This window comes from Euprymna scolopes, chromosome 39, assembly GCF_053919585.1.
Source record: "Euprymna scolopes isolate OS-2025 chromosome 39, ASM5391958v1, whole genome shotgun sequence".
Classification (NCBI taxonomy): Eukaryota; Metazoa; Mollusca; class Cephalopoda; order Sepiida; family Sepiolidae; genus Euprymna; species Euprymna scolopes.
The window spans coordinates 46,720,838-46,734,470 of NC_136520.1; the positions used below are offsets into that span (position 1 = coordinate 46,720,838).

General features: G+C 37.6%; 2 protein-coding genes across 2 annotated transcripts in view; both read right to left on the minus strand.

Moving 5' to 3' along the window:
- LOC145263777 (gamma-aminobutyric acid receptor subunit beta-like) overlaps positions 1 to 13,633 on the minus strand; it is a 757,317-nt gene that overhangs the window by 724,315 nt on the left and 19,369 nt on the right. The window lies entirely within an intron of this gene.
- On the minus strand, positions 4,572 to 9,900 carry LOC145263947 (uncharacterized). Its single transcript, XM_080121018.1, has 3 exons — positions 9,239 to 9,900; positions 7,497 to 8,293; positions 4,572 to 6,051 (listed from the first exon to the last, which is right to left on the minus strand). The coding sequence occupies exons 1-2, from the start codon at positions 9,447 to 9,449 to the stop codon at positions 7,938 to 7,940; spliced, it is 567 nt and encodes a 188-aa protein (XP_079977144.1). The 5' UTR covers positions 9,450 to 9,900; the 3' UTR covers positions 4,572 to 6,051; positions 7,497 to 7,937.

Sequence of the window (13,633 nt, forward strand, 5' to 3'; positions counted from 1 at the left end):
ATATATATATATATATAGGGTGTCCCGAAAGAAGCAAAATTGATCAAATATAAGATGGAACAACAGAAACAACAAATCAGGGGAAAAAAAGATTTTAGAGTATCTAGAATTACGGTAACGAAGTCATCAGAAGCTGTTAAACCACCGAGGGGCGGATATTTATAATAGAGTGGCACTTTTGGTCGAATTCAAATTTCAAATCCTTCAGCTTCTTTTGGGAAACCCTATATATATATAGTATAAAATATAATTATCCACTGACTCGTCTTTCGTCGTCTACGAGTCCCCGATTACGAATCTTGCTAGATTCAGCCACTCTGATGGAGCGTGGATGACGAAACACATGTCACTGGATAATTGTATTTTTAAAAACAATGTATATGCCGCTCCTCATTTGGGGGTACCAAATTGACCAAAAAGAACATTATTCTCAACTTGCATTTAGGTAAAATTCACTTTCGTATAAATAATTGAATTCATTCAAAAAGTATCGCAAACAAAAACAAACAATAACATCTATCTATCTATCTATCTATCTATCTATCTATCTATCAATCTATCTCTCGTTCTCTCTCTCTCTCTCTCTCTCTCTCTATATATATATATATATATATATATATATATATATAGTGAATGTATGACAAAATTCTATATTCCAAAGTTCATGATGTTGACCATTTTATAATTTATTGCTTTTATTCAGTTGATATTTACAATTCTTGACAGTATCTGTTTCGTAGCACAAAATCAATCGCTTAATTATTATATGAATTAGTGAATCTATTTTGCTCTTAACTCATAAGAAGAAATAGCAACTGAATTAAAGGAATAAATTATAAGATGTTCAACATTATTAACCTTGGAATATAGACTTTAGTCATTTATTCACTATATTGCTCTGTAATCACATTGAGCTTGTTAAACAAGGATTGGTATATATAATAAGGAAATAATGTACATTTCAACGCACACACAAACACACACACACATATTGTATATAAGTGAGAATGTAGCTGTGTGTGCGTAAGGACGACACACAAACTATATGTTCTACGAACATTTTTTTTTCTACAGACTTGAAATTTGGTGTATAGGGTATTCAAACACGTGGACAAATTTTTGATCAATTTTCAGTCGGTAAAAAAGGCTGCTAAGAGGTCAAATATTAAAAACAAATTGGTACTTGGGAGGTCATAAGATTTGTATCTGTTCATCAATTGTTTCAAGCTGCGCATGCGCGAATCGTTCACATGACAACTTTCCTGTGTTAAGAATAAGTAAGTTTGTAAAATACTTAAATATCGTGGCAAGCTAGTTTTGTGGTTATCTTATTGAATCACTGTCTTTAGGTTTTGGTTTCGATCCTAGCTCAAGCATTTTTTTTACTTACAAGTAGTGAACTGTTTAGGAAAAAAAAACCCATAATACTCGCGTGCACATGTCTCGGTTGCTTTCCGTTTTTTTTTTACCTTATTTTTTCAAATAATTTTGCGTTACGTTTAATACCAGGCAGCGCCAGGTACATCTGCTAGTATATATTGGAGTGCTCCTAGGACATGTTTTTTTTTCACGTTACGATGTGGAATACGATGTTTTTGCGGCCCCTGGTTACGGTATTTGCCTTGCCTATGGTGTTATTTATGATATTATTTTATTATATACATGTGTATTATATAATGTACTGTACTTGGTTACGTATTTTTAATATGTACTGTGTAAAAGTTTGTATAGGCCCCACCATACGACGATTTCACAAACCCCTGAACGGATTATTACAGTATCCCAGTGTTCTACTGTGTATATATATATATATATATATATATATATATATATATATACACATATATATATACATACGTATATATATATATATATATACATACACATATATATATACATACATATATATAGAGAGAGAGAAAATAAAAAAGGAACAAACCGTATTATGTGTTCACCAACGTTTCGTCTTTATTTCGAAATAAAGACGAAACGTTGGTGAACACATAATACGGTTTGTTCCTTTTTTATTTTCTCTATTTTGTCGGAATACTATTTCCATTATTTTCATCATATATATATATATATATATATATATATAAATAGAAGCAAACATTGTAAAAAAAAAGAGAGAGCGTCTTCGTAATTATACCTTTTTTTTTATTTTTTTCGATTTTCCATATCACCTTTTTGCGTTTAAATTTTGAAATCGCTATCGAAATCGGAAAAAAAAAGAAATTATTTTCTGATGCTCAAAACGATTATTTTAAATATCTTTATGTATTTAGTTTTGTTTAAGACAAAATATTCCACGGTTCATAGTCATAAAATAAGAAATATTTATTTATTTTAAACTAGCAGTAAATCGAAAATCACGTGGTAACGCTAATAGATACCCCCCCCCCACAAGTGGGTTTTATGTTCGAGAAAATATTTGTTTATTGACGACATAATCCTAAAATTATAGTGTCTGTTAGAAGGTTTGTAGAGGTTAGAATATATGACCTGATGCGCGCGGTAGGATAACCGACTCTACAAGAAGCCGAAAGAGTAACGGATCTAATGTATAACCCCCACTCCAAAAGAGTTTCTGAGAAAGAGCGGCCAAGAGGTTTCAGAGATGATTTGTCGTATAAGACAGAGCCATTTGCGAAAATCTCAGAAAGACCATTTAAATCGTTTAACTACTGCAGTTATAGGCAAAAAGGCAGTATTAAAATAAGAAACAAGTTTTAATGCATTTGCTCAGAATCAGATGACATGGTCATTAATTCATAAATAGAGTAATTTCCCTTCGGAAACAAGATCAATGTCGTTCAAACAAAACGGTGATTTCTATTGAGAAAATGACAAAGGCATAATTTCTCTGTGGAAAAGTTCAAGTTAATTAACGATAAAAAAAAACAGCAAAGTAAAAAAAAAAAATGGAGCTGTTTGGCGGGAAAACTACATTTCAAGCTAATCACGAACTCACGCAATTTTAAGATTATTTAAAATGCTACTTTTCTTGTATTTGACAAGTATAACCTCCTGTGGCACTATATCTTAGTGCGCCGTTTTGGTGGTTGTTAAACCCACCCCCACTCCAGCATGGCCAGGAGGTGATTTGGTCGTAAGCGGAGGGATACACAAAAATAAGCAACCATGATGCAATCCCACAATTCCCTTTCTCTTCCCGATCTCTTCTTTCGTCCGGACAGCATGGGGTAAGACGTATATTTTTGTCTTTCCGTAAATGAGAGGAGAAGGGGCACCCCTCCCTCAGCAATAGTTAAGGTTAGTTAGTTTTAAGAAACCAATTGTGTTAAGTAATTGTATGGTATGTATGTTAATATTGTAATATATATTGTAAAAAATAAAATGTTGTAAAATAAAATAGTTAAGATCTTATATATGACGATTGTATCGTGCGTTGTTTGTGCCTGTATCGAATGTCTGCCTTAAATCAAAGGAAACGGGCATGCGGACGAAGAATATTCCAGCCAGAATACCACTAGAGGGAGGGCATAGTCCCGAATGAAGGAGACAGCCACACCCAACATTCCAGGTATGTCTTTAATCTTACCTCTGACAAAAGACATCTAATCGACAGACCTTCATACGCGGACCGTTTCCAAGACATTTAACGTAACACGTAGGTCGGTCACACGCCAATGGCCAGCCTATAGGTTTACATACATATGTACATATACGTGTACATATATAACGTTGATAATTCCGGCCCTATTTATCAAATCAGTGTGAAATTTTGCATTGTGGCTACTCATATCGGGATTAGACAATCCATAAATTAAATTTAAAAGTAATCAAAAATTTAAATTATGTTAAAATTTCTACGTTGATTGAACTTTTAAAGGTTAAGCATTAGTTCAAAGTTAAAAGGGAACGTTAAATGCCAGACTGTATTGGCTACAAAACAACTCGAGTAGCGACTCTTAATGGTGCAAAAATCTAAAGATGTTAAAACTGTTACTTTTATCTTTTCAATGATCTTGGTCTGAACCAAGAACAGAGAAAAAGACAAGTTCTCATTGAAAAAAAAAAACAAACAAACTTTATTTAAGAAAGTGGCAGAAAACCATATAAATCTAGATGTTGGTAAAACTGCATTTTTATCTCGCCAAAAAATCACGCGATTTTAAGGGTATTTTATAGCTAGTTATAAAAATATATTTATATATTACTTTATTTTATTTTTTTTTAGTTTATGAAAACTTTGGAGGCGGGGTTTCATAATTTGTGCATTCATTGTTTTTTCGGTCTGTTACTGTCATAGTTGTTGCTGTACCATGTTTCAGCGAACTCATCCGTTGGCCTTCCTCAGGTGGTTAACTGCGACAGGATGGGAACGCTGAGTACTGTCACTGTATCCTCAGTAATTGCTGTCTCCCATAGTTATTGTTGTCTCACCAGGTATTTGGCTCACTAATCCTCAGGCCTGTTTTGGATCAGATTGGAACCACTATCTATATATATATTGTTCACTCGGAACCGCAGAGATCCAACGCTTCTACCCACTACGTCACTTATCTGGTCTTCCATTATCGGGTCCGTACCGAATAGTATTAGATAATCTTTTATTTTATTTATTTATTTATTTATTTATTACTGTTCATCTTCATGGTTGTGGTCTTCTCTGGTCTTCTTCTTCCGAAAATAGCAGTTTTCTTCGTACCCCCCCCAACAACAACAATGATGATAATGATGATAATGAATATAACGGTTCACAAAAAGAATGAATATGAACATTTTATGAATTATTTTTTAACCCAAACCATTAATATTACCACTTGAATGTAAGAAACTACTATTTAGGACCATATCTGACTTAGGAGTTTAGAAACGGTGCGTCTGCTCACATTACATTTAAACTTCTGTATGTTAATATAGCCAAGAAAACAGAACACAGAAGGGAACCCTAAGGTCTAGTATCGGAAGGGGGGAAGCGTTTAAGAGTAGAAGTTTTTTTCTGATATCTAAGGACCACAACAATGAAAGGGTGGAATTTTGTTGCTTGTTTTGTTAGTCGGCAGTATGTACGCCGAATAGACTAAAATGTTACGAGTTCCATAGTTGTTGTCTGTTGCAATATTTTTTTAATTATAATGGGGATAGATATTGAGATTGGTGCCCACATCACCAATATTTGACACAGCGTCTAGAAAGTGGGAATCAAAGAAAGCTCCCCTAAAGGAGGGCACTCTTGCAATTACAAAACTTACTTGAGTATCCCCGCCGGAATTCCCCGGTCGGGGCGCCTCAGACTACAAGCAATAAAATTGCCCCACCCAAAAGCCGGGTGGTAAGGCCTGGAAGAGTGGACCTCCTGAGTAATACCCGGGCGGTGTACCTCAGTCCGACAGGTGCTGGACGATTCCCGGCATCTCACCTGTCGGGTTGAATGTCAAGAACAGACCTTGACGTATACTCTACCCCGTCTCCCTGCAGCCGAAGCCGCTAGAAGACAATCTCCAGATATAATAAGTGTATGATCCCGAACAGTTGGGAGATTCTATTTATAAACGATGCTGCTAGGAACTGACGAATCAAATTAATTCACGTTCTGCTATCAACCAATCAGAAACCAGAATTGCTCCATAAATATTAAACCTTTTCTGTAGCAACTTTGGATATGTTTTTTTTTTCGTGTCAACATGGGAAGATTCTTTTGCTCTTTGGCTTCCTACTCAAGAACTGTCTACTGAGAACCAGTCACCCCCCAGGACTTGTATAGAACAACTAACCATCGGAAACTGTTCTGTCTACTGAGAACCAGCCACCTTCAGGACTTGTATAGAACAACTAACAATAGGAAACTGTTCTGTCTACTGAGAACCAGTCACCCGCAGGACTTGTATAGAACAACTAACCATCGGAAACTGTTCTGTCTACTGAGAACAAGCCACATCCAGGACTTGTATAGAACAACTAACCATCGGTAACTGTTCTGTCTACTGAGAACCAGCCACCTCCAGAACTTGTATAGAACAACTAACAATCGGAAACTGTTCTGTCTACTGAGAACAAGCCACCTCAAGGACTTGTATAGAACAACTAACCATCGGAAACTGTTCTGTCTACTGAGAACAAGCCACCTCCAGGACTTGTGTAGAACACATAACCATCGGAAACTGTTCTGTCTACTGAGAACAAGCCACCTTCAGGACTTGTGTAGAACACATAACCATCGGAAACTGTTCTGTCTACTGAGAACAAGCCGCCTTCAGGACTTGTGTAGAACACATAACCATCGGAAACTGTTCTGTCTACTGAGAACAAGCAACCTTCAGGACTTGTGTAGAACACATAACCATCGGAAACTGTTCTGTCTACTGAGTACAAGCCACCTTCAGGACTTGTGTAGAACACATAACCATCGGAAACTGTTCTGTCTACTGAGAACAAGCCACCTTCAGGACTTGTATAGAACAACTAACAATCGGAAACTGTTCTGTCTACTGAGAACCAGTCACCCGCAGGACTTGTATAGAACAACTAACCATCGGAAACTGTTCTGTCTACTGAGAACCAGCTACCTCCAGGACTTGTATAGAACAACTAACCATCGGAAACTGTTCTGTCTACTGAGAACAAGCCACCTCCAGGACTTGTGTAGAACACATAACCATCGAAAACTGTTCTGTCTACTGAGAACAAGCCACCTTCAGGACTTGTGTAGAACACATAACCATCGGAAACTGTTCTGTCTACTGAGAACAAGCCACCTTCAGGACTTGTGTAGAACACACAACCATCGGAAACTGTTCTGTCTACTGAGAACAACCACCTTAAGGACTTGTGTAGAACACATAACCATCGGAAACTGTTCTGTCTACTGAGAACAACCACCTTAAGGACTTGTGTAGAACACATAACCATCGGAAACTGTTCTGTCTACTGAGAACAAGCCACCTTCAGGACTTGTGTAGAACACATAACCATCGGAAACTGTTCTGTCTACTGAAAACAAGCCACCTTCAGGACTTGTGTAGAACACATAACCATCGGAAACTGTTCTGTCTACTGAGAACAAGCCACCCTAAGGATTTGTATAGACACATAACCATCGGAAATTGTTCTGTCTACTGAGAACAAGCCACCTTCAGGACTTGTGTAGAACACATAACCATCGGAAACTGGTCTGTCTACTGAGAACAAGCCACATTCAGGACTTGTGTAGAACACATAACCATCGGAAACTGTTCTGTCTACTTAGAACAACCACCTTCAGGACTTGTGTAGAACACATAACCATCGGAAACTGTTATGTCTACTGAGAACAAGCCACCTTCAGGACTTGTGTAGAACACATAACCATCGGAAACTGTTCTGTCTACTGAGAACAAGCCACCTTCAGGACTTGTGTAGAACACATAACCATCGGAAACTGTTCTGTCTACTGAGAACAAACCACCTCCAGGACTTGTGTAGAACACATAACCATCGGAAACTGTTCTGTCTACTGAGAACAAGCCACCTTCAGGACTTGTGTAGAACACATAACCATCGGAAACTGTTCTGTCTACTGAGAACAAGCCACCTTCAGGACTTGTGTAGAACACATAACCATCGGAAACTGTTCTGTCTACTGAGAACAAGCCACCTTCAGGACTTGTGTAGAACACATAACCATCGGAAACTGTTCTGTCTACTGAGAACAAGCCACCTTCAGGACTTGTGTAGAACACATAACCATCGGAAACTGTTCTGTCTACTGAGAACAAGCCACCTTCAGGACTTGTATAGAACAACTAACAATAGGAAACTGTTCTGTCTACTGAGAACCAGTCACCTCCAGGACTTGTATAGTACAACTAACCATCGGAAACTGTTCTGTCTACTGAGAACCAGTCACCTCCAGGACTTGTATAGTACAACTAACCATCGGAAACTGTTCTGTCTACTGAGAACAAGCCACCTTCAGGACTTGTATAGAACAACTAACCATCGGAAACTGTTCTGTCTACTGAGAACAAGCCACCTCCAGGACTTGTGTAGACCACATAACCATCGGAAACTGTTCTGTCTACTGAGAACAAGCCACCTTCAGGACTTGTGTAGAACACATAACCATCGGAAACTGTTCTGTCTACTGAGAACAAGCCACCTCCAGGACTTGTGTAGAACACATAACCATCGGAAACTGTTCTGTCTACTGAGAACAAGCCACCTCCAGGACTTGTGTAGAACACATAACCATCGGAAACTGTTCTGTCTACTGAGAACAAGCCACCCCCAGGACTTGTGTAGAACACATAACCATCGGAAACTGTTCTGTCTACTGAGAACAAGCCACCTCCAGGACTTGTGTAGAACACATAACCATCGGAAACTGGTCTGTCTACTGAGAACAAGCCACCTCCAGGACTTGTGTAGAACACATAACCATCGGAAACTGTTCTGTCCACTGAGAACAAGCCACCTTCAGGACTTGTGTAGAACACATAACCATCGGAAACTGTTCTGTCTACTGAGAACAAGCCACCTTCAGGACTTGTGTAGAACACATAACCATCGGAAACTGTTCTGTCTACTGAGAACAAGCCACCTTCAGGACTTGTGTAGACCACATAACCATCGGAAACTGTTCTATCTACTGAGAACAAGCCACCTTCAGGACTTGTGTAGAACACATAACAATCGGAAACTGTTCTGTCTACTGAGAACAAGCCACCTCCAGGACTTGTGTAGAACACATAACCATCGGAAACTGTTCTGTCTACTGAGAACAAGCCGCCTTCAGGACTTGTGTAGAACACATAACCATCGGAAACTGTTCTGTCTACTGAGAACAAGCCACCTTCAGGACTTGTGTAGAACACATAACCATCGGAAACTGTTCTGTCTACTGAGAACAAGCCACCTTCAGGACTTGTGTAGAACACATAACCATCGGAAACTCTTCTGTCTACTGAGAACAAGCCACCTTCAGGACTTGTATAGAACAACTAACCATCGGAAACTCTTCTGTCTACTGAGAACAAGCCACCTTCAGGACTTGTGTAGAACACATAACCATCGGAAACTGTTCTGTCTACTGAGAACAAGCCACCCCCAGGACTTGTGTAGAACACACACCCATCGGAAACTGTTCTGTCTACTGAGAACAAGTCACCTTCAGGACTTGTGTAGAACACATAACCATCGGAAACTGTTCTGTCTACTGAGAACAAGCCACCTTCAGGACTTGTGTAGAACACATAACCATAGGAAACTGTTCTGTCTACTGAGAACAAGCCACCTTCAGGACTTGTATAGAACAAATAACCATCGGAAACTGTTCTGTCTACTGAGAACAAGCCACCTTCAGGACTTGTGTAGAACACATAACCATCGGAAACTGTTCTGTCTACTGAGAACAAGCCACCTTCAGGACTTGTGTAGAACACATAACCATCGGAAACTGTTCTGTCTACTGAGAACAAGCCACCTTCAGGACTTGTATAGAACATCTAATCATCGGAAACTGTTCTGAAACTGAACATGGCTTACAACTCTAGATTTTCTCACCAGGTATTTGCACATTCCAGCATATTCCATTAACGTACTTGTAAAACAGACACAGGGATGCAATATTGCGGCGACAAGGCAGGGGTTTGAGCTTAGCCGATAGTGCAGAACTATGTTTGAGACTTTTTTGGACGTAAGAAACGAGTAGTAGATGCAATAGTCCAGATGTGGCAACCATGTTCCATGCGTGAGCGAATTATGGCTTTGTAGGGATACAGGATAATCCCTTGATTTGATTTGTTTTTGTTTTACGGCATATCAACCCTTTTCAAGTTATTTAATCCCGTATCCAGTGATTTTGAAGAAAAATTTTTCTAATAGAATATATTTTTTCCAAGCAATTTTCTATTTAAGCCATAGTTGGCACCCTAACAGGTACTACCACTCCGAGCCAGAGTGGACCTGTGAGCAATGGCAATTAAAGTGTGGCTCCACATTTCCCGGAGCCCACAAACTCGGGCCTCACCATCGGACATAGTTTAAGGTCATATCCAGGACCTAGGATTAGTTGTGACTATTTTTTTTTAGAACGGTAAAGAAAGACCATTTTCTTTGCAGCAACCTTGGCAATGTCTTCAGTGTATTTTTCTAATTGCTGTTGCCTGTGAATGTTAAACCAATGAGTTTTAAGTCTGCGATGTGAGATAAGGTTATATTTGTCATGGTAATCGATGGTTTAAAAAAATGTTTGTAGTTGTAAAAATAAAAGAAAGAATAAACTCACATTAAAATCTATTAGCAAAAAACAAAAACAAAAAAAAAAGAAGCAAAACAAAAAAGACTTTTAAGTTTTGATGCATATAACGGAAATAGTTTATTAATCCGCTACTAAATGGTGTGTTATTTGCCTAGGTCCGGCCTCAGGTTTTCGCTGAAATAGGAAGTTTCTAGGGAATACCAAATTCACATGCAGTCTCAAATATGTACGCTTGCAAAAAATGAAATTGCTGATTTTAATGTCAAGATAAAATTTGTAGTATCTGGACTCATCAGACTACTGTTCTCATCTTGAGTTTCGGTGAATGTAACCTCCGACCGTCTTCAGTTGTATCTTATCAAACCCAGTAATGTTTCGGGAAGTTGCACGAATTTGAAACCGAATATTTTATTTAATTCACTGGGGTAGCATGCTCTCGTTCCATTCAGCCACGCCCGCAAGGACCCATGGCGCAATGGTTAGATTACTTGCAAAATTCAGTTTGAAAAGTCAGTCTTCTATGGGCGACCGAAAAATACAATTGCTGATTAATTAGGACCTCTATCCAGTCATGGCTGCCGGAACTAGAACAAGAAGGAAAACAGTAAGTAGAAAGAAAGTTCTAAACATCTACATTTCTTTGATAATAAGGAGCTTGAATGTATTATTACGAGGTATCTGAATAGCTAATTGAAAAGAGGCATAAAGCCAGAATTTAAACGAGCCGTAAGTTTAATATAAATCAGATCAGTAATTGCTTGCCCTTTGTTTTCGTGGATTATAACAGAATGAAGAAATTTAAATGTAATGTGAATAAACACCTTGTTGCACCCGTTCCAACTCATGATGCACTCACAAATCTGGTCTTTATTTTTTTAGAGTATCTCTTTGCTCTCAGTGGCGCCATTCGTTATTTTGATTGAATAAAAGTTTTTAAAAAGTAAAATAAAAAAAAATACGGAGATAGAATGGACGCCTCTTAAAAACTTCCTTTCGTTGTTATTCTCATGCGATGACCTGAAGCCAAAGGAAATATTAGAAAAATGTTGCTTCTCGCCTTTCTACATAGCAATTACTATGTGCTGGGGACGAATTATCGACTATTTTTGCTTTGTGGTCATTTTTGGCATCCTTTACACTCAGATGCGGTAGAAGGAAGTTGATACTTTTTGTTTTGTTTTTTAAACTTGGCAAAGCATTCGCAAGAGACTGGCGGCTTAAAAAAGTCAATATCGTAAAAACCAAGTGTGGGTCGGTATCCACTTTCAATTCAATCTCTTTGATTGCACTTGGGACATACATAAAAATACACACAAACATAAATAAATAAATACAAACACACACGCACGCACACACATATCTACATCTATGAATGTTCCTGTGTTTTTGTGTTTCTGTGTATATATGTGAAAGAGAGACATTATTCTCTATTATTTATTTACTTTATTATACGCTATAAAACATATCTATATACCTATAAAGATGAGTTTTTTCTCGCTATGACATTACTATTAAGTCTACCTGTTCTATTTAAAGCTTATTAAAACAAACTTTTTAATATACTCAGTCATGGATATGCGAGCGACTACATGAAAATGAACTAATTTGCATTTTCGTTTGACAAAGGAGCGTTCGGTTGCAGCTAAAAATCTTTCCCAGAATCCTCTCTGAAAATTTAAAGTTGATATATAGGGTATTTGTACCTGTAGCACACTTTCGATTTGTATTTTAGTCTGTAAAATAGCTGCTCCGAAGTCAAAACTGAAGAAAAAAGCATAGTTAGCCTTGGCAAAGGTTAATCTTCTGAGCATGCTACACACATTTTTATCTTGAAGCCGCGATATCGACGGAGGCTAAATCGTAAGTGCGAAATGACAATTATGACTTGCGCACTGATTGTTTCCAACTGATGGCGCAGAAGTCATGTTTTTTGATTGTTGAAATCATTACAATATATACTGGGCACAATATAATAATCAATAAAGAATTTGCTGTACAATAATAAATACGAACCCTGCATTAACTTAAAGATCATATATATTATTTTATTACGACCGGGCAACGCCAGGCGTCATGCTAGTATGCATATAAACTCGAGTCTTGAACTTCCGGTTTGTTGATTTCATGGCTCATGAGAGAGGTGACTATGTTTGACTATGAAAATAATTATATCGTTTCACATTGTGAAAATTCAATATTAATTTGCTCGCTAGTTTTGTTTGTTGGATGGCATCGTCCCAGCGAGAGTAAAAGTTCCAACTGGTGAGATTGGCGAGACTGGTTGGATGACTACACCTGTTGTTTGAGACAAAAGAGGTAAATTCAATAGTCAGATTTCGTTGCGGTTTGCTTGATCTATGTTAGCTAATAGACTTTATTGTGTGTGATGCAGATGGTCACGTGGCAAGATACTCGCTTCAAATCCAGAGTTCGGATGTGTTGAACTGATGAGGCCAAATCGGAGCGAAACTCGAGTCTGGGAGTTTAGATTTGTTGATTTTCACGGCTCTTGTGAGCTGAGACATTGTATGACCGTGCATATATATATATATATATATATATATATATATATATATATATATTTAAGTATGTATTAATACAAAATCAATACGAAAAATATAAAAATGTTTATATCTTTTCGACATTTATTTCATGTGTGTTGACTTGTAGGAGTACAAAAAGTCTTTTGAAAAAAAAAACAACAACAAAAAACAAGAATGTTTCCTTCAAATGCACATAATTTTCGACCGATCCTTTGATCTTCATCAGTTTTTCAAAAGACATTTTGTATTCCTACACGTCAACATACAGGAAATAAGTACAGAAAAGATATAAACATTTATATATTTTTCGTATTGATTTTTTATTCATAAATATTTAAATATATTTAAAAGGAATACACGTGAATACAACATGCAATATATACATATGTATATATGTGTATATATATATATATAATTTTTTATATCTACATACAATGAGGTATTATAAGATACATACAGTGAGTTCACCCTTCACATTTCTTCAAATATGGTGATGGGAATGTCATGGTTAGAGGCTGCTGAGTACTGCAGGTATTGGAGAGTAACATTTCATTGAAGGAAACATGAACTCTAACATATACTGCCAAATACTGCAGCAGAGCATTATCCCCTCCCTCCAGAAACTGGGTCGCAGAGCAGTGTTCTAGCATGACAATGACCCAAACACACATCCAAAACAACCATTGATTTACTGATGAAGCTGAGGTGAAGCCAATCGAACATCTTTGGGGCATCCTCAAGCAGAAGGCGGAGGTGCGCAAAGTCTCAAATATCTGCCAGCTCCGCAGCGTCGTAATTGAAAAGTGGAAAAGCATTCCAGTGGCTACATGTAAAGCTCTGGTGAACTCCATGCCCAAGAAAGTAAAGGCAGTTTTGGATAATTATA